This window comes from Cnephaeus nilssonii (genome assembly GCF_951640355.1).
Source record: "Cnephaeus nilssonii genome assembly, chromosome: 6".
In the NCBI taxonomy this organism is placed as follows: Eukaryota; Metazoa; Chordata; class Mammalia; order Chiroptera; family Vespertilionidae; genus Cnephaeus; species Cnephaeus nilssonii.
The window spans coordinates 59,781,927-59,808,912 of record NC_137077.1 but is presented as its reverse complement, the minus strand read 5'-3'; the positions used below and the strand labels follow the sequence as shown (position 1 = coordinate 59,808,912).

The 26,986-nt window shown below is 41.2% G+C and overlaps 1 protein-coding gene across 1 annotated transcript in view; it reads left to right on the top strand.

Annotated features, from left to right (window-relative positions):
- LOC307100959 (uncharacterized protein C12orf56) overlaps positions 1 to 26,730 on the top strand; it is a gene marked incomplete at its 3' end in the record, with an annotated part of 70,813 nt that extends 44,083 nt beyond the window's left edge. The window contains exons 6-13 of the mRNA XM_079773638.1: positions 5,172 to 5,316; positions 7,491 to 7,597; positions 8,955 to 9,044; positions 17,862 to 17,985; positions 20,062 to 20,136; positions 20,459 to 20,533; positions 24,108 to 24,286; positions 26,604 to 26,730. Coding sequence (XP_079629764.1) covers positions 5,172 to 5,316; positions 7,491 to 7,597; positions 8,955 to 9,044; positions 17,862 to 17,985; positions 20,062 to 20,136; positions 20,459 to 20,533; positions 24,108 to 24,286; positions 26,604 to 26,730 — 922 coding nt within the window. The remainder of the gene's footprint in view (positions 1 to 5,171; positions 5,317 to 7,490; positions 7,598 to 8,954; positions 9,045 to 17,861; positions 17,986 to 20,061; positions 20,137 to 20,458; positions 20,534 to 24,107; positions 24,287 to 26,603) is intronic.
- Positions 26,731 to 26,986: the final 256 nt, after the last annotated feature.

Here is a 26,986-nt window from a genome sequence, read left to right as displayed (position 1 = left end):
CTCCCTTCACTATCACCCACATCTAGCCAATCACCGTATGATTTATTGTGCTTTGATATATCTGGGTAACATTCACTTTTTTCCACTGTCACACCCTCGGACCCAGCCTGGTCTCCTAATATTTTCCTAGCTGGCCTCTGCCTTCCCTCTTGGCCCTTTCTATACCTTCTCCATTGCAACAGGAGACCCTTTCAGAAGCACAAATCTGACCATGTGGACTCCTCCCTTAAAGCCTTTGAATGACTCCCCATTGCCCTTAGGTTCTAAAATCTTTAACAGCTTACACAGATCTTCCTCACGTCTCTCTTCATTTTTTCCATCCTCAACTATTGTGTCCTCCCCACTCCTGCCTTAAGCTCCTGAACCAAATAAACTCACAGTTCTCAGAAAGCTCCCTGTTTATTTTTCCACTGGGCCCTAACATGATGGCCCTTATTCTGTAATCCTACTCTCTACTCCTCTTCCCCTTCATGAACAACTTCAGTTCATCAAGTCTTAGTTTACTATCCCTTTCTCTAAGATTAATTTCTCAAAGCTAAGTTCAGAGGGGCCCCTCCAGCCCTGGCCGGTTTTGCTCAGTGTTAGAGTGTCAGTCTGCAGTGGTGCATGTGGGAGGCAACCAGTCTTTTTATCTCTCTCACATCAATGTTTTTCTCCCGCCCTTCCTCCCGTCAACTCTCTCTAAAAATCAATGGGAAAAATATCCTTGGGTGAGGATTAAAAAAAAAAAAAGAGGGCCCCTCCATAACATCCTGTGCTTATACTTCAGGTAGCACTTACCAGTCGGTATTATGGTTGCCCATTTGATTAGGTGCTGCCCTATCATGCAGTGTGCTCCTTAAGGGCAGGGACCTGATCACTGGCACATAGAGGCTGCCAATAAGCCTTCAGAGAAGGAATGAATGAATGAATGAATGAGATAAGGTAAGATAGAGGCAGGGACCAGATCATAAAGGGCTTTATATTCAAGGCTAAGAAGTGTGGGTTTTATCCAGATTTCATAGTTCTATTAGGTTGTTGTCACAGTCATCCTTATATTGAAGTAGTGACTTGTGATGTGACTGGCTCTGCCAGTAATTGTGAGACCCTAGAAAGCAAGCAGTACATATTATTAATTTTTGTATTTTTCTTACTTAAAACAGTGCTCTGCACATAGAAAACACTTAGTGAACTGATGGCGTTAACGACTTTGATATTAAGTTTAAGTCAAGGGCAAGTTATGTGAAAGGTTTACAATAATGATGTTTACTAGGGGGGTCATGTAAATGAGTTAAAAATAAGTTAATTTTAAAAGGTGCATATTCATTTCCCACTGAAGGAACCAACGTTCCTTACAGGAATAACTAATTCTAGGTCTGGAGGAGGAAATACACAACATGAGTCTGAAACAGCTTGTGCCAGAATGCAAAGGGTAACGGGACCCCGAAGAACACACGAGCCCACATGAAGGCACTCCTGATAGCCAAAATGGGACCATTTGAGGATCGGAAGAAACAATGAATGAGATGGTGGAAACACAATAAATATATTCAAATTTTAGCACCTCCACACAGAAATAAAAATGCATTGAACTCCATTAGAAGCACATACAACAAGTATCTTATTTAGATCTTAGGTTTAGCAAACAGAACATAAGAAATATTTTTAAGGCAATAGAGGACATTTTAATACAAGACTGGGTATTAGCTAGTACCAAAGAATTATTGATAATTTTGTTGGGTGTGTTAATCATGATATCGTAAGAAAATGTTTGTTTTGTATGTAGGAGTTAAATAACGTTTGTGATTTCTTTTGTAAAAAGATAGTAATAGAGATAGCTTAGAGAATATTTACATGTTTTCACATGTTAGTGTAAAAGAGTATTAGTTTTAATTTTGGTGTTTATTTAAAGTGATTTAAAGCTAATTGCATATTAAAATAGGCTCTAACTTCATATATGTGTGGCTTGAAACTTATCCCTGAAGGCAAGAGGGAGAGTTCGGCCACTATCTTGACTCAGGAAAAGTATATTTCTTACGAAGTTAATTCCTGATGGCAACATATTTAAAATGCAGTGATTTAAAATGCACTTTCAGGGATATAGTATATGCATAAGACGCACAAGAAATGGTCTTTGCCTGCCAGGCAGCTTCAGTTGAAAAGAAATAAATATTCTTTAGGTTTTTAAATTAGAACTCTATCACAAATGTGAGTTCTGTAACCTGACCATTGTAAACATATACCCAGTGTTTCTGGTATAATGTATGAAAAGCCTTTTCCAGCTGTCAAGCATTATACAAATATAAGGTTTTATTTATTTATTTTTGTTAATCCTCACCCAAGGATATTTTTCCCATTGGTTTTTAGAGAGGGTGGGAGGGGAAGAAAGTGAGAGAGAGAAACATCGATGTGAGAGAGACATATTGATTGGTTGCCTCCAGCACATGCCCCAGCCAGGGCTGGGAATCCAGCCTGCAACCTAGGTACCTACCCTTGACCAGAATTGAACCCTCGAACCTTCAGTCTGCAGGTCTAACCACTGAGCAAACTTGCTAGGGCTATAAGGTTTCATTTTTATTAAATGTCTGGAAAAATGAAAAATATAGACAAAATAGAGCTTATCATTAGATCAAGAATTCTTTTTGCCACATTATTTGGATGAATTCATGTTTTCTAGCTGATGAAAATATAGAATATTTGTTAACATGAATATAATTTCCCTTTAGTCCTCAACTGAATAATGGAGTCTTCTGGTACTGACTTTTTCTTATTTACATTAGTCAAAGGAAGTTCGTCATCTATATAAAAGCAAAAGTTCTCTGAATGTTCAAAGAAACTGTGACTATATATAACTTCTCTGTAGAAATATAGATTCTTGAATCTAATTTGAAATTATAAAGTATATGACCTTAATTTATATATGCATTGATTTTTAGTATGAAGAGATTACTGTGCTTTTTCTTATGAAATCTGTTCTGATCTTTTGGAAAAAAAATAGTTTAGTATAACAATCTGTTATCATAGGTGCCAAAGGATAAAAATGGTTTTTTTCCAAGGATCTTCGCAAATGGCTGACTCCTACTGGAAAAGACTAGAAAACCAACTTCAAAATAATTTTGCTGATACTGTATTTTTTCTGAGATTTTGCTTTTCTAAGCTCAATTGTTTGTGAAAACTACATTTCTGCTGTTTTTGGAGTTCTCAGAGGATAGAAGGATTTTACAGTTATTCTTTAAATGCAATGTAGCAGTAATTAGAAGTGGATATGTAGGAAAGTAAAATCTCAGAGCTCATTCCTACTTTATTTAGATATTATTTATTAAACACAGTATGCTAAGTGCATGTGGTAAAGTATCAAAACAGCATAATGGGATAGGTTCTATCATTACCCTCATTTTATAGATGAGGAAATTGAGGCACAGACAGACCAGGTAACTTGTCTATGGTTATTACCTAGCTGAGTAGGGGCAGATCTAGGATTCCAATTAACCTGTCTGAGCTGCCCCCGATGCTTATAACCATATTCTTCTGCCTCTATCATGGCTATCACTGAATTTTTAATGATTATTTATCTTCCTGTGTCTCCTCTAGAAAATAAACTGTTTTTCAGGAAGTCTGAAAAAACTTTTTTTTTTGTTAATCCTCACCCGAGGATATTTTTCTATTGATTTTTTTAGGGAGAGTGGAAGAGAGAGGGAAAGATTGTAGAAACATTGGTTGGTTGCCTCCTGCACAAGCCCCAACCATTGGTCTGGGGAGGAGCCTGCAATCAAGGTACACGCCCTTGACTTGAATCAAACCTGGGATCCTTTGGTCCGCAGGATGATGCTCTATCCACTGAGCCAAACCAGCTAAGGCTGGAAGTCTGAATTTCTCTCTCTCTCTCTCTCTCTCTCTCTCTCTCTCTCTCTCTCTATATATATATATATATATATATATATATATATATATATATATATATCTCAGAGAGGAAGAGAGAGATAGAAACATCAATGATGAGAGAGAATTATTGATCGGCTGCCTCCTGCATGCCCCTACTGGGGATCAAGCCCACAACCCAGGCATGTGCCCTTGACCAGAATCGAATCCCAGACACTTCAGTTCACAGTCCAACGCTCTATCCAACAAGCCAAACTGGCTAGGGCTGAATTTTTCTCTTAATGAGAGGTGTGTGATTGGATAGGGGAGAACATCTTAGATTAAAAAAAAAAATAGAGTGGGAGGTAGTGGGCAAGAATCAAGATTCCATGTAAATAGCTGGTATCAAGGTTTGTGGCATAAGTGGTAAATATATTTTTAATTCAAGTCAGAAATTCTAAGAGGTTTCTACCAACTTACATAGAACAAGACACATCTATCCTATCATTACTTTGCACACTGCTTTTCTGAATCACTAGTTGTGTGAGCTTGAACAGGTTACTTAACCTTCCTGACATGCTATAAATGCAACAGTAATTCACAGCTTAGCCCCTTACTGGGACTGAATGAACTAGTGCATGAAAAGTACTCCATGTGGGAAAATGTGATGGACCAAGAGGGTACTATGCTAAATGAAATAAGTCAGGCAAAGAAAGACAAATATTCTATGATATCACTTATATATAAAATTGAAAGAACAAAATATACAGAAGTAGACTCATAGATACAGAGAACAAACTGACGGTGGCCAGATGGGAGGGTGGTCAGGGGCTGTGTGAAAAAGGTGAAGGGATTAAGAAGTTCAACTTGGTAGTTACAAAATAGTCACAGGGATATAATGTACAGCATAGGGAAAATAATAGTCAATAATATTGTAAAAACTATGTGTCGTGCCAGGTGAGTACTAGACTTATCAGAGGAATCACTTTGTAAGTTATATAAATGTCTAACCACTGTGCTGTATACTTGAAACTAATCTATAATAATCTATAATAATAAAAGTGTAATATGCTAATTAGACTGGACTTCCTTTTGGATGAGGCTGGGGCTGTGAGGGCCGAGGCAAGCCACCGCGGCTGCAAGGGCCGAGCCCCTTGTACAAATTTTGTGCATCGGGTCTCTAGTACAAAATAATACTGAATGTCAACTGCAATTGAAAAATAAAAATAAAATATCCCAAACAGGAAAAAATAACATACTGTCAATTAATTGATATTCCTTAACTGCTATCTCCTATCATTTTTTACATGTAAAGTTTTCTTGTGTTTCTGTAGATCTGAGGAGAAAATCAAGCACTTCAGTCAACTTAAATCTGAACTTTTTCTTAAAGACAATACTTTGAGGAAGATAGTTTGTTTAATTACAGAACTTAAAGTAGCAGCCCAGAAAAACTACATTCTGAAAAGGCTTTTCTGGAAAGTAGGTGTTTTATTTTTAACCTTTAAAACGTGTTTCACCTGTTTACCAAATGCAGCATATTCAAGGATCAAGTAAAATGCTGTGTAAAAAATGTCACCTTATGTTTTGATGCTGTATTTTACAATGCTGACTAAATTTAATGTAATTGTGCCTTAACACAGGAAATGTGATGTAATTAATGTATGTGTGTGTTGGGGTGGGGTAGATGGGAAGAGAGGAGAGTGGTAGCAAAAAGATTGTAGCTTGCATAAGTTGGGTTTACAGAATCAAAGAAAAGAGTAACCAGGAGGGGAAGCTTCTGACCTATGAGATATATGAGCAGAGACAGTGAGATGAGAAAGTAAATTTGAAGAAGTTTTACATGAAGGTTTCCCTACAATAAAAATATACTTAAAAAATCACTTTTGAGTGTTTTGAGTCAAAACAACCTACCTCTCATTCAGCAAGTTTACAGACTTACCCTGTAAGACTTCCTCAGTTTCATTTTCACCTGAAGCTTCAGGTGAAAGGTACTGAGAAGGTATTGAGAAGTCCTGCTTAGTGCTGGTGCTGGTGCTGGTGCGAATGAGGCTCATTCTCGACAGTGGCCTCATACATAGTTGCCACCATTTCATTGAGCAGTTGTGATGTGCACAGCCTCCCCAACCATACAGGACAGTCCTGGCCATTCCTTAGATCCTAAATGCTTCACATGTAGGATGACCAACTATTCTGGTTTGCCCATTGTAGGGTGACCAACTGAACCAGCTGACCATCCCACTCGGGATTTAGAACATTTTTTATCACCCCAAAAGGTTACCTTGTGCCCTTTGGCAGTCATTTCTTCCCAACCCTGGCCTCAGGCAACTATTGTGTTTTCTGTCACTATAGTTTTGCCTGTCCTTGGATGCCACTTACATGGAATTGTACACTAGGTACTATTTTGTGTCTGGTTTCTTTGGCATAATATTTTTGAGACTCTTTCATGTTGTTACAGGTAGGTAGGAGATATTTTATGAGTGAAAATTCCTGAACCAGTGAGCAAGTGGGAGATAATAACAACAGATATTTATTAAGCACTTATGATGTGCTAGCTACTATACAGGCTTTATAAATACTATCTTATTTAATCCTAATATCAACTCCATGAGGGGACATTATTAAGCCTATGGTAGAGATGAAGAAACTGAGTCACAGAGTATATCCGAAAGTTGCCAAATGTCATACAGCTCATCAGTGGCAGAGCTGGGATTTGAACTCAAGAACCTGGTCCCAGAGTGTGTGTGAAACTACCACACTATGCTAATCTATCAGGGCTCTGCGTAAGCCCAAGCACTTCTGATGGGCCTGGTGACCATCTTGCTCCTCCCTCTCTATTCCCTCTCTTCACCTGTCATCCTCAGCCTCTTCCCATGCCTAAACAAGGGCACACATATCCCTGTCTAAGCAAAGAATCTAAGTTGTCACTCGTTTAAAAAAAAAGTTCTGGGGAAAAATTGAACAATAGAGGAAGAGGAAAGAGAAACAATTACATTATATTTCTCATTAGTACCAACTTGCCTGATTTCATGGGCCAGTGCTTATTTTCATGCTTGATTTATCTCACGAGACTGGATAGGAACACAGAAAAATCGGTTCCCCCACCATACTTCAGTGTTTATGTTGGCAGGAATGGCAACGTGCATTTCCACTGCATTAACAGAAGTATTAATGTCATTCTGCGCCATCTTCATAGGCTACACGCGTGCTCCACATTTGTTTTTGTAACAGTAAACATTTCTAAATGAGAGCTTATCTAGCCTTGATTTCATTATATATTCACAAAGGCCAAATTACTTTGGAAAGGCAGGAATTATAGTAGCCCTCAGTTAATATAGCATTCCAAGGTAACTGAATGACTTGCCTGAGATTATCACTTACTTCTGGATACTCTTCAATATCAATGGTCGAACCAAGTCTAGAAGGCATCTCCCAGCATCACTCTCTAGACGTTAGCTCTTGCTCTGTTCACCAGGACAATGGTCTGATTATAAGTAAAAGTATGTTTTCAATGCAAGTTATGCTAGTATTAACGAAAGATATTTTAAACCACTTCCTGGTCAAAGAAAAAATCATTTCTTCTTTTTATTATTATGTAAGCATCAAGAGTTTGACCGATACCTTAACTTCATCATCTTTCCTGCTTGCTTTCACAGACCAGTGACCTTTTCTATTTCCTAGTGAACAAACTTCAAGAGTACTTACCAGAGTCTAGCAATAAGAATGCACTTCAAAATAAAAGCCAAAGAGCTGATGAGCTGGTGTAAGTACTAACTGGATAAGCACACATATTATTTTTTCCTAGGTGTTAAAGATAAATGGAGGGCACTAGACAAAATATATACTGTTTTAATGATTAATGGTGCCGCAAATTTTGCTTCACATAGAATTTATAAAATAGCATTCATTTTGTTCTAATTTTTAAAGAAAGATTACACAAGAAACTAGAAATATTGGCTGTCCTAAAGGGGAAAAATTGGGTGCTCTGGAGGAAAGACACTTTTTATTGTATATACTAGAGGCCCGGTGCATGAAATTCATGCACGGGGGGTCCCTCAGCCCGACCTGTACCCTCTCCAATCCGAGAGCCCTCAGGGCATGTCCTGCTGAAGGCTTAGGCCCACTCCCTGTGGTTCTCTGTTCTCTGCGGGGCTTGCCTGTTCCACACCATAGCGATGGGCAAGCAAGCCCTGCTGGGTGCTGCCTGCAGCTGCACTTGTCTGCTCCCGGGTCGCCGCGGCAACAGCCAAGCAGGCCCTGCTGGGTGCTGCCTGCAGGCCCACTTGCCTGTTGTGGGTCGCCAGCAGCTACGGCCAAGCAGGCCCTGCTGTCTGCTGTCAAGCTGCGCTGCTGGACCCACCCCCAGGCCCACCCTGAGGTTGCCTGTCCAGCCCTGCCTGGCTCCCTGGGCCCCACAGCAGCTGCGGCCACTGGGGTCTGGCCCTGCCTCCCTCTTTGGCCCTTGAAGCAGCCTTGGTGGCTGCTGACCAGGCCCTCCCCCAGTGCAGGTGCATGGAGGCAGGTCTGGGCGCTGCTGCCGCCGCCGCCGCCCCGACCCGTGAACGCTGATGGGGGCGGGTCTGGCCACTGCCGCCGCTCTGACTCGCGAACGCTGAGGGGTCTCCCCTCAGCGGCGACCGATCTGGCCGTTGAGAGGCCACCCCGAGTCCCGCCCCCCAGCCTCCCGCCGCCCAATCGTGGGTGTAGCGGACTGATGGTTATTTGCATATTACTCTATTATTAGATAGGATATGTTTTTAACTTTGAAATTTTGAGCCAAATATTACCTACTTGAAAAAGTTAAATTATTTTTAAAAGTAGTGCATAATTATAAAAACTTTGGAAAATGCACGAAAATATGAAAATGACTTTTAATCTGGACATCCAGCTATTCATGCATTCAGCAAATATTTTTGAGTACTTACTATGTAGCAATCACAGAATAGGCACTCAACTAGTGTTGGCAATTTGATATACAGAATTTCCTTCCTGTACTGTACTTTTTTCCACATAGGTACCTGAGTGCAATTCTATTAAGGATTACTGACTTTGTGGAATTTTGAATTTGTATTGAAATCATGCCATTTCCATGTGTTTTTTCCCCCCTCTATGTTTTCTAGGGCATGCATTGAAATTATACAGACTCTGGGACTGATGTTCAGAGAAACAGAAACTGAGCCATCACGTCTGAACACATTGGCAGCTAAGAAGTAAGGTTTCTTAGAAAATATTAGGACCTTGTAGTTGTAACCCATTAACTACTCTGTTGAATTCTTCCAAAACTCATAGCTCTCTAACTTCTCTTTTCATTCCCTTGTAAGTATATTAAACTCTTTTGTCTCTCCACTTTGTTCTATGAACAGATTATTGGCACATGCTGAGTTCTCTCTGTCTCTATGTATTATTAAGGGCACAAAGATTATCTTAGCATAATTTTATCTTTTGTCATTGTCTGATGGGCTTGAAAAAGAGCAATGACCCATAGTACATTAAAAGCCAGGGGGTTCTCTACTAGAATTTTCCTGAGTACCCTCATATGCACACAGCAGAAAAATTACATTGCAAAGGCAGAAGCTATGGTAGCTTCATTTAATATATAATATGTGACCTTGGAGTGAATGATGTTGGAGGGTTTATTACCATCCTACCTAATAATAGACAAATAGGCAAATTGACCATACCTCTGACACACCCACAAGCCACACCCACCATCCAATCAGAGCGAGCATGCAAATTAACCCAAACCAAGATGGCTACAGTCACAGAGAGCAAGGTTTCCTAGGTAACAGAGGAAGCTAAGCTTTCCGCCTGCCCTTGCCAGGCCTAAGCCTCCACTCAAGCTACAAAGTTTCAATTATAAAAGGTAAACAAATTCAAACAAATGGCGGCAGAATGGAGCTTGAGAGAGCAGGCCAGGGTTGCCGCCGGCAACAGGGGAAGCAAAGCTTTCCGCACACCCTGGCTGGGCCCACCCGCTTAAGGCAACAAAGTTTCAATTATAACCCCAACAGAAATGGCTGCCAGTCTTGGAGGGAGCCCCAGGCTTGGCTCCGCTCCAGGCTACAAATTTCAATTGTAGAAGGAAAATAAATTCCAGATACCAGGGCCTCTGCTTGGGTTGCCAGGGGGCGTGGCCGGCCTGCAAACCACCACAGGCCCCTCGCTCAGGCCGCCCCATGCCCCAAGGGAACCCCCACCTGATCCGGGACACCCTTCAGAGCAAACCAGCTGGCCCCCACCCCTGTACCAGGCCTCTATCCTATCTAATAAAAGAGTAATGTGCAGATTGATCATCACTGCAACACACATTATAGCTGCCCCCATGTGGTCAAAGATCCTGCCCCATGTGGACACAAGATGGCCAGCAGGAGAGGGCAGTTGGGAGGCACCCGGCCTACAAGGGAGGGCAGTTGAGAAGGACCAGGCCTGCAAGGGAGGGCAGTTGGAGGTGATCAACCCTGCAGGAGAGGGCAGTTAGGGGTGACCAGGCTGGTAGAGGAGGGAAGTTGGGGGCAAACAGGCTGGCAGCAGAGTGGTTAGGGGGTGATCAGAGTGGTTAGGGGGTGATCTGCATAGGCAGGCAGAAGCGGTTAGGGGCAATCAGGAAGGCAGGCAGGCAAGCAGTTGGGAGCCAGCAGTCCTGGATTGTGAGAGGGATGTCCGACTGCCCGTTTAGGCCCAATCCCACGGGCAGTCGGACATCCCTTGAGGGGTCCCATATTGGCGAGGGTACAGGCTGGGCTGAGGGACAACCCCCCTCCGTGCACGAATTTCGTGCACCGGGCCACTAGTCTTATATAATAATCCTATATAATAAAGTGGTAATATGTAAATTGACCATCACACCCTCACAAGATGGCTGCCTATGACCAGGCTGGCAGGGGGGTTAGTGAGGGACAACCAAAAAACTGAGCAGCAGGCTGTGTGGGGTGACCAGGCCAGCAGGGGGGTGAGAGATTACCAAACGACTGAACAAGCAGGCTGCCTGGGGCAACCAGGCCGGCAGGGGGTTAGTGAGGGACGATCAAACGACTGAACAAGCAGGCTGCCTGGGGCGACCTGGCTGGCGGGGTGGGGGGGGCAGTTAGGGGCGACCAGGCAAGCAGGCAGGCAGGTGAGCGATTAGGAGCCAGTGGTCCAGGATTGTGAGAGGAATGTCCGACTGCCGGTTTAGGCCATATAATCTGTTGCAATTACTCAACTCTGTCACTGTACTACAAAAGCAGCCATAGACAATACATAAATGAATGGCCATAGCTATGTTCCAATAACACTTTATTTACAAAAACAGTATCTGGACCATTTGGCCTACAGGCTAGTTTGTTGACTCCTGCTTTCCTAGGAAAATATACTCTTGTTCTTTTCTCTGCATACTTCTTTATGCAGCTGGTAGTACCACCATTTCCCCTATCTCCAAGATGGAAATTCAAGATCATTTCTAATATTTCTGTTTTCTCCCACACTGAAATCATTGCTAAATCATGTTACTCTTTTTGTGCACCTTTTGGTCCCTATCTTTCTCTATTCAAGTTGGAAAAAAAAAATCACTCTTACTAACTTATACTATAGTGTTGTGTTTTAATTGTTTTGTCTTAACTTGGTTTGAGCACATTAGCCCTGCTATATCAAGTTTCTTTCCTTATATGACTAATGCTTTTCATGTCCTTCAATACATACTGCTGTAATAGAGTGTGGCTGTAATACTAACTTTTCAGCCAATATTGATCTGCATAGGGTCAAGTCATGTTACCCATAGCATTGCTAGCAGAGTAAATATCTAATATAACTGTATTAGTCTTCTATTGCTCTGTAACAAACTCAGTGGCTTAAAACAATGTAAACTTTTTATCCCACAGTTTCTGTGGATCAGGAAATCTTGGCATAGTTTAGTTGGATCCTCTGCTCAGGGTCTCACAAGGCTGAAATCAAAGTGTCAGCAGGGGTTGCAATCTCATCTGAAGCTTGGGGTCCTCTTCCAAGATCATGTGGGTTGTTGGAAGAAGACATTTCCTTACAGCTATAAACTCATGATGGCTTGCTTCTTTTTTTTACACCTTTTTCTTTTTTTAAAAAAATTCTTTATTGTTTAAAGTATTACATAAGTCTCCTTTTCCCCCACTGACCTCTCCCTGGCCGTCCCCACCCCCCCAGCACATGCCCTCACCCCGCTACTGTCTGTGTCAATTGGTTATATGCATATGCATGCATACAAGTCCTTTGGTTGATCTCTTACCCTCTCACCACCACCCCAGCCCCCTCCCCCCCCCCCCCCCCCCCCCGCTTTCCCTCATAGGTTGGACAGTCTGTTCGATGCTTCTATGTCTTTGGTTCTATTTTTGTTCATCAGTTTATGTTGTTCATTATATTCCACAAATGAGTGAGATCATGTGATATTTATCTTTCTCTGACTGGCTTATTTCGCTTAGCATAATGCTCTCCAGTTCCATCCATGCTGTTGCAAATGGTAAGAATTCCTTCTTTTTTCTAGCAGCGTAGTATTCCATTGTGTAGATGTCCCACAGTTTTTAATCCACTCATCTGCTGATGGGCACTTAGGCTGTTTCCAAATCTTAGCTATGGTGAATTGTGCTGCTATGAACATAGGGGTGCATATATCCTTTCTGATTGGTGTTTCTGTTTTCTTGGGATAAATTCCTAGAAGTAGGATCACTGGGTCAAATGGGAGTTCCATTTTTAGTTTTTTGAGGAAACGCCATACTGTTCTCCACAGTGGCTGCATCAGTCTGCATTCCCATCAACAGTGAAGGAGGGTTCCTTTTTCTCTGCATCCTCGTGATGGCTTGCTTCTTGGCAGGAGAATATCTCTAAGCCCAGGAAAGGGCTAAGCTCTCTTTTAAAGGGTTCACCTGATTAGATCAGGTCTATCCAGGATAATCTTCCTTTGATGAACTCAAGTCAACTAATTAGGAACCTTAATGAAATAGGCAAAATCCATTCACCTTTTTCACCTAACAAAATATAATCGTAATTGTGATACTCTAACATATTTACAAGTCCTGCCCAAATTTAAGGGGGAGGAGTTATATAGAGTGTACATACAAGAGGGCAGAAATCTTGGAAGCCATATAAGAATTCTGCCTTTTATACACTAAAATCTGAGGCTATGAATTTGCCTTTCTCTTTTTTAAATGTTTTTTTTATAATTGATTTTTAGAGAGAGAGGGATAGAAACATCTATGAGAGAGAAACATCATCAATCGGCTGCCTCCTGCATGCCACCCCTTGGGCACTGAGCCCACAACCTGGGCATGTGCCCCGACCGGGAATCAAACGGGAGACCTCTTGATTCCTGGGTTGACACTCAACCGCTGAGCCATACTGGCCAGGCTGAATTTGCCTTTCAAAGTCTGTATTTTAAAATATAATACATTCAAAATTATTACCTTGGAAATAATAACAATTTAAACAGTGAAAGTATCAAACTGTTGGCACCATTTTTTCATTCCTGTAAGTCTTTATTTTCAGGATGAAAATACCACTAAGATGAAAATTTCTTCTATCTATTATTGGCCTAGTGGATTTTAAATTGAGTTGGCAGGAAGGGAAGATTACAAATTAAGTTCCATTTGAGCAAATAAAAAAAGCATTGAATCATTTCAGTATTTTCCTCTATTTTTTCATAAGTGGAGATTTTATTAGTTCAACCCCACTTCCTTGTATTCTTCTTGAAATGCACCACAATCCTTTCATGTTTCAGTATTGTTTGATTGAAGTCATATATTATCACAGCAAGTGAACCAGAATCTGAGCATTAGCCTTAGACATGTGATACTTTGAAGAGAAGCTGTGGCTGAAAATAAAGGACTATAATTAAATATAACAGTGAATGGACTGTCAGTTCAAACTTAATATCAGGAAAAGCTTCTAAATGGAGTAATGGAGTGTTTTGCTAGTTTTGGAAGAGTCTTCTAAAAGTAAGATTGGACATTTATTTATTTATTTTGTGAAGGGGAAAAGTCTTTATTGATAAGTAGGTTACAGTAAAATTAATAAAGTGATTTTTGGGGGGGAATAAAAACTCTGAGTCTTAGTGGCTCTCCACCTCGCCTCTAGCTCTTGGCTTCTGCCTTCATACTAGTTTCTTTTGATGATGAGGCCGTGGTGGACATGCCAGGCCTTCTTGGGCCCATGGAGACCGCTGTCTTCCTGATCAGTGGTACAGGTACCAGCTTGGACTCATTGTCCTTAGTAGCAGCAGCAGCAGCCTTGGTTCTCGACCCTTTCCTGGCACCCTGGGCAGTGGCCTCTTTAAGGAGCTTGTTCCCTATCTTCTTTTTCGCTGGGGAAGGGCACCATTCTCACCCTTGGTGACTGTGGGTTTTGAACTTGAGTCCTAGCTTTGGCTTTCCTGTAGGCCTTGGCATCTGCTGGGCTGTCCTTTTTTGCCTTTAACCTTTGGCTTCCTATGGGGCCCACTGGCACCAGGAAGGGTCTTTGTGGCCTTGTCTGGCTGTTGGGGGGGCCTTCCTGGCCTTGTCCTCTCTTGCCTCTTCCCCCTTGGGCTGACCATCTTTCTTGGGGGCCTCTTCCTTGGCCTCACCAAAACGTAAGGGGGGGGTACGGGGGGAGGGGAGGGGCAACACGGTGGCTGTCTTCCTGGACTGGATTTTTTTTTTTTTACTTGGGAATTAATTTGAAGCTGCCGGTGGCCCCCCTGGCCCTGGAGTTTATGGGCCTGATGAGGAGGCCACGCTGAATGACGATTGGCCATTTTTAAATAGCTGAATAAAACATGAGCAAATATCCTATAGGACATGTCCTACTTTTTTTGAGAAGTGTGCTAACTGACATGATTCTTCTTTTGCAGATATGAGAACTAGATCTGTTTTTTTGAGTTGGGGAAAGGGGAGGAATTAATTTTTTAAAATATATTTTATTGATTTTTTTACAGAGAGGAAGGGAGAGGGATAGAGAATTAGAAACATCGATGAGAGAAACATCGATCAGCTGCTTCCTGCACACCCCCTACTGGGGATGTGCCTGCAACCAAGGTACATGCCCTTGACTGGAATTGAACCTGGGACCCTTCAGTCTGCAGGCCGACGCTCTATCCACTGAGCCAAACCGGTTAGGGCAGGAATTAAATTTTTATTAGAATTGTTGTTAATCATGAACTTCTAATCATAGTAATGATTTCAATGATTGTAAAAAGAGCAAGAAGCCTCAACTATTATTAAACATGGATTGTTTATAGTTTCCTTTAGTCCATTATGAAAGGAAAGCTTATGGTTATAGAGAATTTTTATACAATCCTATTTGAAATGTTTTTATTACTCCTACCTGTCAAAGCTACTCTGATCTTGTCATCAGTTAGTCAACTGTATTTCTAGTCATCTGCTTTCAGCTCCTGTTCAAGCACACATGGGTTGCACTGCACATATGAAGATGGTGTTATTAACCCAGCACCTCAGGATCCTCAGTTTGAATTATAATTTTTTTCTTTTTATTTTCGAATCACATGGTACACTATTCAAACATGTAATAACATCCAATATAATAAAAGGCTAATATGCAAATAGACCGATAGGCGGAACAACCGGAACAACCAAACAACCAGACAATTGGTTGCTATGATGTGCGCTGACCACCAGGGGGCGTGTGCAGAACATGGCGGGCATTGGCCACGGTGGGATGGTGGAGCAGGTGAGTGGGGGCACCAGACCAAGGCAGGGCGAGGTCGCTGTCATCAGGGCGAGCCCCTGGTGGTTACTAAAAATTTTTTGCTCCTGCGCACTGCAATCCCACCTGGCACTCACACCTGCTGCGGGCGCTGACCCTGCTTGCACCCACTGCCAGTGCCAGCCCTGCTTGCACCTGCAGCCGGTGCTGATCACTCAGCGCCATCAGTGGGTGAGAGCGGCGGCTGCAGACCCTGATAGCCCCTGAGGGCTTCTTCACCTCCCCCCCCCCACCCCCCGCTCCCATCGGCCCCACAAGCACCCACTGCTGGCGCTGGCCCCAATTACTCCACACCATCAGCGGGTGCAAGCAGGGCCAGTGCCGTCAGCACGTGGGAGTGACAGTGGTGGGAGCAGGGCTGCTGGCAGACAGGAGACGGGGCCGCAGTGGGAGTGGCCGGGCGAGGTCGCAGAGGATGGGCCGAGACCCACCCCTGTACCTACTGCAGCATTGTGGCCCACAGTTCCTTTCAAGGTGCACGAATTCGTGCACCGGGCCCCTATTTTAAGATATTTATTACTGTACATTAGTGGACAGTACACTGAATTTGAAAGCAATAGACCTAACGTTTAATTATTATTATTTTTTATCCTCACCCGAGGATATATTTATTTATTTTAGAGAGAGAGAGAGAGAAGGGAGAGAGGGAGAGAGACAGAGAAGGAAACATCGATGTGAGAAACATTGATTGGTTGCCTCCTGAATGTGCCCCAACCAGAAATCGAACCTGCACAACCTTTTGATGTATAGGATGATGCTCCACCCAACTGAGCAACCTGGCCAGGGCTTAATATTAGTTTTTTTTTTAATATATATATTTTATTGATTTTTTACAGAGAGGAAGAGAGAGGGATAGAGAGTTAGAAACATCAATGAGAGAGAAACATCGACCAGCTGCCTCCTGCACACCTCCCACTGGGGATGTGCCCGCAACCAAGGTACATGCCCTTGACCGGAATCGAACCCGGGACCCTTGAGTCCGCAGGCCGACACTCTATCCACTGAGCCAAACCGGCTTCGGCTTAATATTAGTTTTATTAATAGCCAGTGGTCTTTAGTAGAACAGTAAACCCTCTGAAATGCTTTGTCTAAAATAGGATTTTAGGATAAAACAACTTGTGATCGAATAAGCATTTTAAGAAATGCTTCAGCCCTGCCAGCATGGCTCAGTTGGTTGAACATTATCCCATGCATCAGGAGGTCTCTGGCTTGATTCCCAGTCAGGGCACATGCCTGGGTTGTGGGCTCGATCCCCATAGGGAGCATACAAGAGGCAGCCGATAGATGTGTCTATCTCTCCCTCTCCCCTTCTCTCTCTGAAATAAATAAAAACATATTTTTAAAAGATGCTTTAGACTGTTTCTTTGTCCTGGAGATATACAGGGCATGTACATTAGCATATTAAAGCCTCTGAGAAGTTCTGTAGTAAAGATATCCAGTGAACTTGGTTAAATCAAGTATTTCTCATTCCTCTTTTGAATCTATTTACTATAATGTTGCCTGAAATTATCTACACTAATAAAAGGGTAATATGGTAATTAGACCGGGAGACCGTCTGGACGTCCTTCTGGACAAAGCCATGGTGGCGGGGCCAAGGCAGAGGCGAGGCGGTTAGGGATGATCAGGTCGGCAGGGGAAGCCAGTTGTGGGCTAGCAGGCCGGCAGGGGAGGCAGTTGGGGGTAAGCAGGCCAGTGGGAGGGGGCAGTTGGGGGCGATCAGGCTGGCAGGGGGGGCAGTTGGGGGCGATTAGGCCAGGGGAGGGCAGTTGGGGGCGAGCAGGCCAGCAAGGGGGGGAAGTTGGGGGCAAGAAGGCTGGCAGGCAGAGTGGTTAGGGGCAATCAGGCAGGCCTGCAGGTGAGCATTTAGGAGCCAGCAGTCCCGGATTGCAAGAGGGATGTCCAACTGCCGGTAGTCGGACATCCCCCAAGGGGTCCCGGATTAGAGAGGGTGCAGGCTGGGCTGAGGGGACCCCCCCTCCTGTGCACAAATTTCATGCACCGGGCCTCTAGTTAATCCATAAAAAATCCTTTGGAAAATACTGCTAGAATTGACATCACCCAACTTTCCCTTAAATCTGAGCTTTCCAAGTTATGTGAACTTATAGAACTGTACTTACTCTGAGCCAAAAGATCAAGAAATTATATTTTCATTTAAATGTCTTATCTCTAGACATTTGTCTACATGTCTAAGGATGCAAAAGCTCAGTGAAGAACGGTCTGCAATGCTTTGTATTTTTAAATATAATTCTATTCAGTGTCTGCAAACTTGGCTTCACTATTTCTCTTTTCAGACTTTACTCATTAATTGCCTTTTATTTATTTTTCAGGGGAACACTATTTAATCTCTTGGTAATTTTAATTAGCAAGCCTCAGATTCCAAAATCTTGTCCTGTGTTCGATATCCATTTGGTGGCTGATTCAATTTTAGTAGAGACGACTTTGGATGCTGAGGTGAGATGAGTATTTTGGGATAAATTAAATATAATATATAAAGTCCCTGGCTTCTTGTCTTCTAATGTGGACTGTGATATTGCAGAACACAGACATATAATTAAATCAAAGAATAACTATTTTGTCATTAACCTCAAAACTTTGATAGTTATTTTGTCAACATTAATATATCCATTTTATATTAATAATTTCCTTAAGTGTACTAGTACATATCTGGTATGTATACTAAAAAAGTAATTAGCATTCTATAGACATTAGATAAATCTGTCTCTATACAAAATATGTATGTATATGTAATTCTGTAGTAAGGGGTCTACATTGGGTATAAAAGCACTGTCTTAAGAGATTTTAGGTTACCTCTCTTGCCTGGGTTTGCCATTTCCTTACCTAAGTAGTGTAAACTCAACAGGAGTTGCTTATTCTTCTAAGGTTTTACTAAAACATTAGAAACAAAATTGCTAGAAAGTATTTATTCTGATAGAATAAATCAGCTTATTATTCGTTTATTTTGTGCAGGTCAACACAGAATTTTTTGAAAAGATGGGACATGATTCGATAGTTCTTATACATATAATCAGAATTATGTTTTAGAAAACTCTTAAATTCACTCATCCACTCAATAAACATTTGAGAATCAATTAGCTAAACAGTGTACTAGACAAAGGGTCCAAATAAGAAGCAAAATGGACACAGTCTCTGTCCTCATTAGTTTACAGTCTGGTTGGAGAAACAGAGGTTAGTCAAATATAACATGAATATATTATTATAGATTATATATGGAGCATCTAGAATACCATTTTCAACAGTGGAGTGAGTGAGTGGATCAGAGATTAAAGAATAAATATAGGATGAGCTGTTAGAAATTAGGTTAGTAGTCCAGGTGAGGGATGATATGGGCCGCAAGGAAGCTTTCCTTGACCCCCAAATGGTACTAGGCTTTCTTTTTAGAGCTCTCCTAACTTCCTGTATCTTTCTTTTATAGCCCTTACCTCGGTTTGCCACTACGCATTTATTTATTTATTAGATTGATGTATGTTCCCCACTAGGTTGTATATTCTGTATGGTAGGGACCATGTCTTTGTTGTTCTCCATTGTATCCCCAACACCCAGTACAGAGTCTGATGCATAGCTATTGAATAAATAAATGAAGAAATAAAAGGGATCACAGTTATAAAGAGACTAGATTCCAGACATTTGGGGGAAATTGAATTGATAGGTTGATGTGGAAATAAAGTATGAAGATTAGATGACTTTTAGATTCTGGCCTGGTTGTCAGATAAGAATTACAATAAGAAGAATAAGTTGAAAGGGAAAATAAGTAGTTTGGTTTGGGGTTGACTGATCTGCTTTGGCTATGGTATTTCCAAAATATCTAGTAAGAAGAATAGATAGGTCTGAGTTTCCTGTTTTTGGACTTGCTGATCTTTTGCACCTGAGCTATTACTGTGGCCATGAGCAGATCATATATACATTTTTATTCCAAGGTCTATTAGAGGGAGTGATTTCAAACTATAGCTCTTCCTGACAAAGACTACTGTCAGGAAAAATGTGTTGGCCTATAGCATGCCCACACAGTTCTCATGCACCAAGTGGCCTATGGGCTAGAAGACAGCCTCAACACTGTTTGGAGTTCTTGAGAAAAAAAAAAAAATGTCTCTAAGCCCTATATCTACCCATACTACAGAAGGAGTTATAGTTCAAGTTGCATATAAGCTTAAATTTCTGAGAGTCTCTTATCTGAACTCTGGGGAGCATATGTCTACTATTTTGAAAAGAAGTAGGATTGTTGATCTGAATGATTTTGCAAATGAAGTGTGCATTTTTTTTGGCGTTAGTTTTCTGTGGGCCATTGTATCTTCTTTCCCTAACCCACTTTCTTAGCCACTATTAAATGTGTTGTCTTCTCGAGAGCCACTCTTTTGAGAATGACTAAACCAAATGAAATAGGGAAATTGGCCACACTAATTGTATTTTAAGTTAAGAAAAATTTTTATGAGTACCTAAAAGGAACTAGGAGAAATGACCATTTTCTGGTTCTGCCAATGATATTCCATTAATTATTATTTAAAATTCTAGTTACAGAAGCTTATCCTGGAATATACAGATACAGCTACAGCACTTTTATATGAGATACTTCTTGTCTTTCAGCAGGTACAATATATATATTTTTATTATACATGTTATATTTTGTGATTAGTATATATCATACAACTATTTATGTATGTATATTATATGATTATATATCACATGATTAATAATATACCTGTAAAATGCTTGTATTAGAGATGGTCTCCAAAATCGGCTAACTTAAATGTATTACTTTTTCTCTTAAGCACTCACCTAGCTTATTTTCTTAAATACTGACTTAAAAGATTTGATTAAATAAGGATAAAATGTACTTGAGAATGAGTGTCCCTTTAGGCACAACTTGGACCCATGAATATAACTGGGTTTATTTCCATGCATCTTTTAGGGAAATCTTGGATTGGGGTCAAGCAAGTTTGCTATTAGCTGGATGATGTCCTTGCTACAAAGTCATCCCCCCATAGTAAGTATCTAGAAGTAAAAACAAAACCACCCAAGGCTATTAAACAGATGCTCTTGTGCTTTATTAATAAAACACACATTTTCTCTATAAGTGGTCAAGTTTGTAAAACAGGAGCAAAATATATGTCTGATGATTTTATTACTTAATTAAAATAAAATGTATTTATACTTGGGGCTGAATGTTTAAGGTACTGAAACAACATGTTAAATGGGATCTTTATTTGATGAAAAATCCTAAGATTATATGTATAAAACAGAATATAAAAATACTGGCTGTGTAATTAAGTGAAAAAAAATGAACATTTATTTTAAATAGTAAGTAGGAGTTGGTGAATATGACTGTAATATCTGGCCATTCTGTCCCAGCAGCCACCAGCCTAGTCCATACTGTCACTCTCTCCTTGACACTACAATCACATCTACATAGTCTGTCCCTATCTTTCCACCAGATTACAGTCAGAGGGATCTATGCATAATAAAAATCTGATTATGTCATCTCTTGCTTTAAATCTCTCAAAATGACCTAATGAATAAAGACTAAACTCTTTTTATGTCTTACAAGGTGTGCATTTTATGGCCCTACAGCCTCATCTAATCCCTCACTCTCGCAGCTATTTGGGTCTCTTACTCACTGCCCAACCCTAAGACCACCACCTCCATCATAGGACCTTTACTACCCCTCTGTCTGAAATGCTTTTCTCTCCCTTCCCCACCTAGTTAACTCCTACTTATCCTTCAGGCCTCAGTACCCCTTCCTGAGTGGAGTGGGTGGATGATTCTCTGACCTTTAAGTCAGATTCCTCCATTACAGGCACACGTAGACACAGCAGGTCACCTTCTTCCCTTCCTCCACAGGACTTGTCACTGTTGAATTTCACATTTGTTTGTGTTTATTATTTGTTTCTTTCCTATGGTAGCCATTAGTGCCTATACATATTCTGGCTCTCTCTGCTTCTAGACACAAGATTCCAGGATTGTACTTCCCACCCCACCTGAAGTTAGGTGGGTCTCTGCTCCTGCTTTTGCCAATGGAATGTGAACAGAAGTAGCCTGTGTCGCTTCTTGCCAGAAGGTTTAGGAGCCAGTGCATGCTTCCCTGCATTCTTTTTCCTTCTGGCATGGTGACTGGCAACATTCCAGATGGTCCTGAGTAACTACAATGAGCAGAACCCCCTACCGCCCAGTAGGGACACAAAGTATGAGCAAGTAAATAAGCCTTTGTTGTTTTAAGCAAAGCATTGATATATTTGTAAGACTTGTTACCACAGAATAACCTAGGCTATCATGGTGGATACATCATTCTCCCTCAGCCGACTCCAAGTGCCATGAGGGTAGGAGTTGAGCTAGGCACGTAATAGACGTTCAATAAAATGTCTGCTGGCTCTGGCCAGGTGGCTCAGTTGATTGGAGTGTCTTCCCATACACCAGAAGGTGACGGGTTTGATTCCCCATTAGGGCACATACCTAGGTTGTGGGTTCAATCCCTGGCTGGGCACATATGGGAGGTAACAAATTGATGTTTCTCTCTCACATTGATTCTTTTCTTTCTCTCTCTGAAAAAAAGATCAATAAAACTATATCCTTGGGTGAGGATTAAAACCAAGAAATATATATATATATATATATGCTTAATTAATTCAAATAAAGGCTTTATTCCTTAATCTCTTCTCATCTCCCCAAACTTAGTTTTCCCTTTAGTCATGCACGTATACATTCAATCACCATACATTTAATTGGAAATCTCTTCAAAAGGTAATAGTCCAAACTAAATTTTCATTGCTAATGGAGGATTTGACATGAGGTAGTATGTTCTCGTTCTGTATACAAACATGCCTCCACTGACCATCAGTAGGCTCCTGCTTTGAGCTGTTGTTCTAGAGTGATGTTAAGTCTGTCCTAGGGAATCTAGATTCTCATGCCAGATCCCTGTGACAAAAATCTGGCTGGAGCCAGAGGAGGCTACATTTGTCAGTAGTACAGCCAATTGCCTTATAGAGGGATTGAGCCCATCACCTTGGCTCCTTTAGCAGCACACAGACCCTAACCAGTCTCAGGCCCACACTGAGGAGTGTCAAAGTTATAGTCATTCATAGCAACAGAAGCTCATATGTGCAAGATGCAAGACACTTTTTCTATGCTGTGGCTGCAAACTCTATCATCTGAATTGAAGTGTGAAATCTGGGGTCCTAAGGACTCCAAGCAACAGGAAAGTTTCTTTATCAACCGCTAGGGTTGGTTCACCAAAGAAATTGAGTTGAGTATGAGGTCAGTCTGTGACCATAAAACATGTCAGGATGAAGAGTAGCAAAAAAACAACAAACAAACAAAAAAACCCATGAACACTGTTGAAAGCCTCCATATTAACCCAGTTCTAAAGAGTACAGGCAGAAATAGATCATTTGAGAAAAATTTACAAGCAAGGAAACTGTTGGGATCATTGAATACACCTGCACAGTCAGTCAGTTCTGGCTGATTCTCTCACTTGGCTAAAGCAAGCTGCTGAAGAAGTTAAAAATTTAATCCCCAAATGGGCATTGCTTTGTCCCACTGCTCCAGACTCTCTAACCTCAATCTGTGTTTGCTTGACACAATATTTAGTAAATACGTGCAAATGGATCTGGAAAACTCATTTAGAAAGGGCGAGCAGCAACATCAGTAGAAAAGGTGACACATTTATTGATACTACATAGTGGGTGTGCAGAGTGACTTGCTGGTTGGAGCTTGAAAGGGCACCATCTTTCCTTTCTGTTTTTTATAGTAGCCTACATTTATGGATATCAGTTTGAAAATGCAACTCACCTCCCCCCCCAAAAAAAAAATTAAAATAACACTTGTAGAATCCACTGTTATTTTTTTAACATTTGGTTCTTTTGTGAATGACAGCTTTGCTTTTTTGTGTGTGTGAGAAGCAGAAACCCAATAAAATCACACTATTGCTACTTTTTCCACTGTAATTTCCCCCTAAGAAATGATAACATAGTGGGGTTTGATGAAAACCCCAGCTAACAGTGACATCAACATTACTTGCTTGTGTCAAGCCCCGTTTTCTTTGCGTTCTCACTTCGTGTTTCTCAATGTGTGGTCCAGGGAACAAATCCATCAGAATTGTTTACGGTAAATATCTGGAGGTGAAGCCCAGGATTCTGCATGTTTAGTGAGTTGCCTAGGTGATTTTTCTGCATACTCAATTTTGAGAACCACTGCCTTGCAGAACCTTCTTTGAAAGTCACAGCCACTTACTTTTAACAGTAAAATCATCCCTACTGCAGGAGGCCACAGACCTTCCCAAGCTCCCCTTCTGTTTACACTCTGCTTCCAGTGCTTTCTCTCCACTTTGGAGCCAGATGTCCTTGACAGTCAGTACCAGTTCTGATTCTGCCTGTAGGGGGGCAACTGGTAAAACCAACTGGTCTATAGTCTTATGCTCTGAGTACCATTTCAATGAGCAATAGTGCAAGGGCATTGGCATAAGGGTGGTGTGGGCTTCAGCCTAGATTTCTAGTTGAAGCTCCAGCTGAAATAGGTGCTCTATGGGTGGCATGCTGCCTACGTGTAACTGCATTTTCCTTGTCTAGGTTACTTTTGTGGCCAGTATTGTGAAACAGGTGGTGAAGGGGCTCTCGGCTTCATTTCAGCTGTTAAGTCCCAGCCAAGCAGTTCTGCTGTACCAGCAGTTTTACATCCTCAAGAGCTGCCTGCAGTACAGCAAGACTTTAGCTGAGTATATTAGGAATAACTACAGAGAAGAATTCAGGTAAGAAGTCTGAATCTAATCTGCAGTTAAAAACCATTCGTTTCTAATCTTCACGCAAAACTGCAACACAGCCAACTAATTATATTTTTGTTTTTTTTATATTTCATTTTGATCGGTTGTAAGGCAGGATTTGGGGGACCTCTAAGAACCATTGCCATCTGAAATATATTCCCAGGCCAGAAAAGACTAGTGAAACATCAAACTCTCCGTTTCTTACTCATTGTCTATTGCAGCCAGCATCTCACGGAAGTTGTAATGATTATAACAGGCTGTGAGAATTAAGAGTAACAAACCCTGCTGAAGGGGGTGAAAAATTATGGATTGTGAATTCAACTGAATCATTGGGGGAAAAATGGATAAAGAAGAAACAATTAGTAGTGTGTTTTTTGTTTCACTTACCCGTCTTACTCTCAGTAACAAAGCAGTAGGAAAGAGCAGTAGTAGCAAGCATTGGTTTCATCAGCCAGCTTGTTCTGCACCTCAGGGGTTCCTACTTCTATTTATAGGCTGGCAAAGCCAAGTGCACTTAGCTGTACAGCCCTGCATCAGCACCTATCAAGGAAAAATACCAGGTTGTGTCTGACTTAAGATGAAAAGGGTGCAGTAGGCACAGCTTTGCCACCAGTTTGCACGGAGACATAAAAGGATGTGGAGGTATACACTGCAGCCTTAGATTGGCTTTCAAGAAAATTTAACCCAATTTGTGGTTCCTGTTTCTTTCTCAATGTGGTTTTACAATATAGGTTCCATTCTAGCTCCTATAACAGGGTTTTGTTTGGCCTGCTCTGAGTTGGTCCACACAACCCAATTTTTTCCTCACTTTTTTTTTTTTTTAGGTAAAATTCATATATCATGAAATTCACCATTTTAAAGTATGCAATTTAATGGCTTTTAATACATTTTGCAATGTTGTGCAACCATAATCACTATCTAATTGCAGAACATTTTCATCATCCCCAAAGAAACCTAGTATCCATGAAGCAGTCATACCCTATTATCCTCTCCCACAGAACCTGACAACCACAAATCTATTTCCTGTCTCAAAATAGGATCTGCCTATTCTGGACATTGCATATCAATGGTCTCTTCCAATATATAAACTTTTGTACCTGATTTCTTTCACTTAGCATAATGTTTTCAAGGTTCATCTGTGTTGTGGCATATATTACATAACCCAATTTTTAAAAATTACTTTTGCACATTTAAAAATCAGAAGTACTGGCAAAAAATAGTGCCATAATTTTCCATGACAATAGTTGGCCAGAGCTCAATAGCAGCTGACCTCTTAGGTGATAACATACTGTTTATTTTGCCACTGTCTCCTGTATTCTTACTCTTTTACCCTTACTCCTAATATGTTACCTGTGGGCATTTAATTTAGGTTTGTGACCCTTGCTTTAAACTAGTGATTTTCAGCTTGCTGTGCATTGCAATCACCACAGTGACTATTAAAAAATACTAATAGCTCTGGCTGGTTTGGCTCGGTGGATAGAACATAGGCCTGTGGAGTAAAGGGTCCCAGGGTCGATTCCAGTTAAGGGCACATGCCTGGGTTGCGGACTTGACCCCCAGTGGGGGGCATGCAGGAGGCAGCCGATCAATGATTCTCTCTCATCATTGATGTTTCTATCTCTCTCTCCCTCTCCCTTCCTCTCTGAAATCAATTAAAAATATATATATTAAAAAATACTGATACCCAGGTCTCATATGTAGAAATTCAGTTCTTCTTGAGGTGGGGTATGGGCATAGACATTAAAAAACAAGTGAAACAAACAAAAAAAACCCTCCAGGTAACTCTAATGTGCACCCAGGATTAGGAACCAATTCTTTAAGCCATCCCAGGAAATGGCTAAAGGTTTTGTTCCTGTTGTCTATTCCCCTGGCCCTATACTTTTACCGAGGCCATGGGGAAGAATCCTACTCTCCTCTCTTTAACTTAGCCTTAGTGGTCACCACAGCTTTGGCTTCCATTTCAACTCCCCACTGAATATTGCCTGAGAAAACAAGAAGCAGGGCCTCAGCTCACACTGTGATGAGGGCAGTCCTGCTTCCGTATGAATGCTTTGGTGCCTGGTACATTATTAATGAAGTTCACTTCTTGGCAGGAGTAAAGTGCTCAATGAGCTGAAAGGCACACATATCAGAGATCTTCTGGGTCACAAAGCGGGGAGGTTGGAGGGTTAAGGATGCTGGCTGAGTCTCATGATCGATACTCCCACACCCAATAACCCCTAGACCAGTGAGTGTGTACATACTGATGTGACCAGAGTGAAAATTCTTGTTTTAAAAGCTATTTTATTTCTTTTTATGATTGCAGGTACTTTATTCACATGCCAGCCTTGGAAAAAAGGCTCCCCTTATGTTATCCTATTACCCAGCCGACCACTCAACTTTTTCATGAAGTCCTGAAATTGGTTGAGCAGAAACAATGTGTGAAATGTTAAAAATTAAGTATAAAATGTTCATTGGAAATCAATATTTATGAGAAATACTTCTTTATTTATTTAGTACCTGGCTATCCCTGTGTCCCATAAACGAAGATTTTATTTGAAGGTTCCATCAATCCCTAAGAGAAGTCTTTAACATTTTTTATCTGTCACACAAAAGAAACTTGGATACATTGACATACATAAAGTGGTGCTAAAAACTAGTGTTTCCCTTTAAAAAGTTCCTAAAGACATAAAATACTATAAAGAGAAC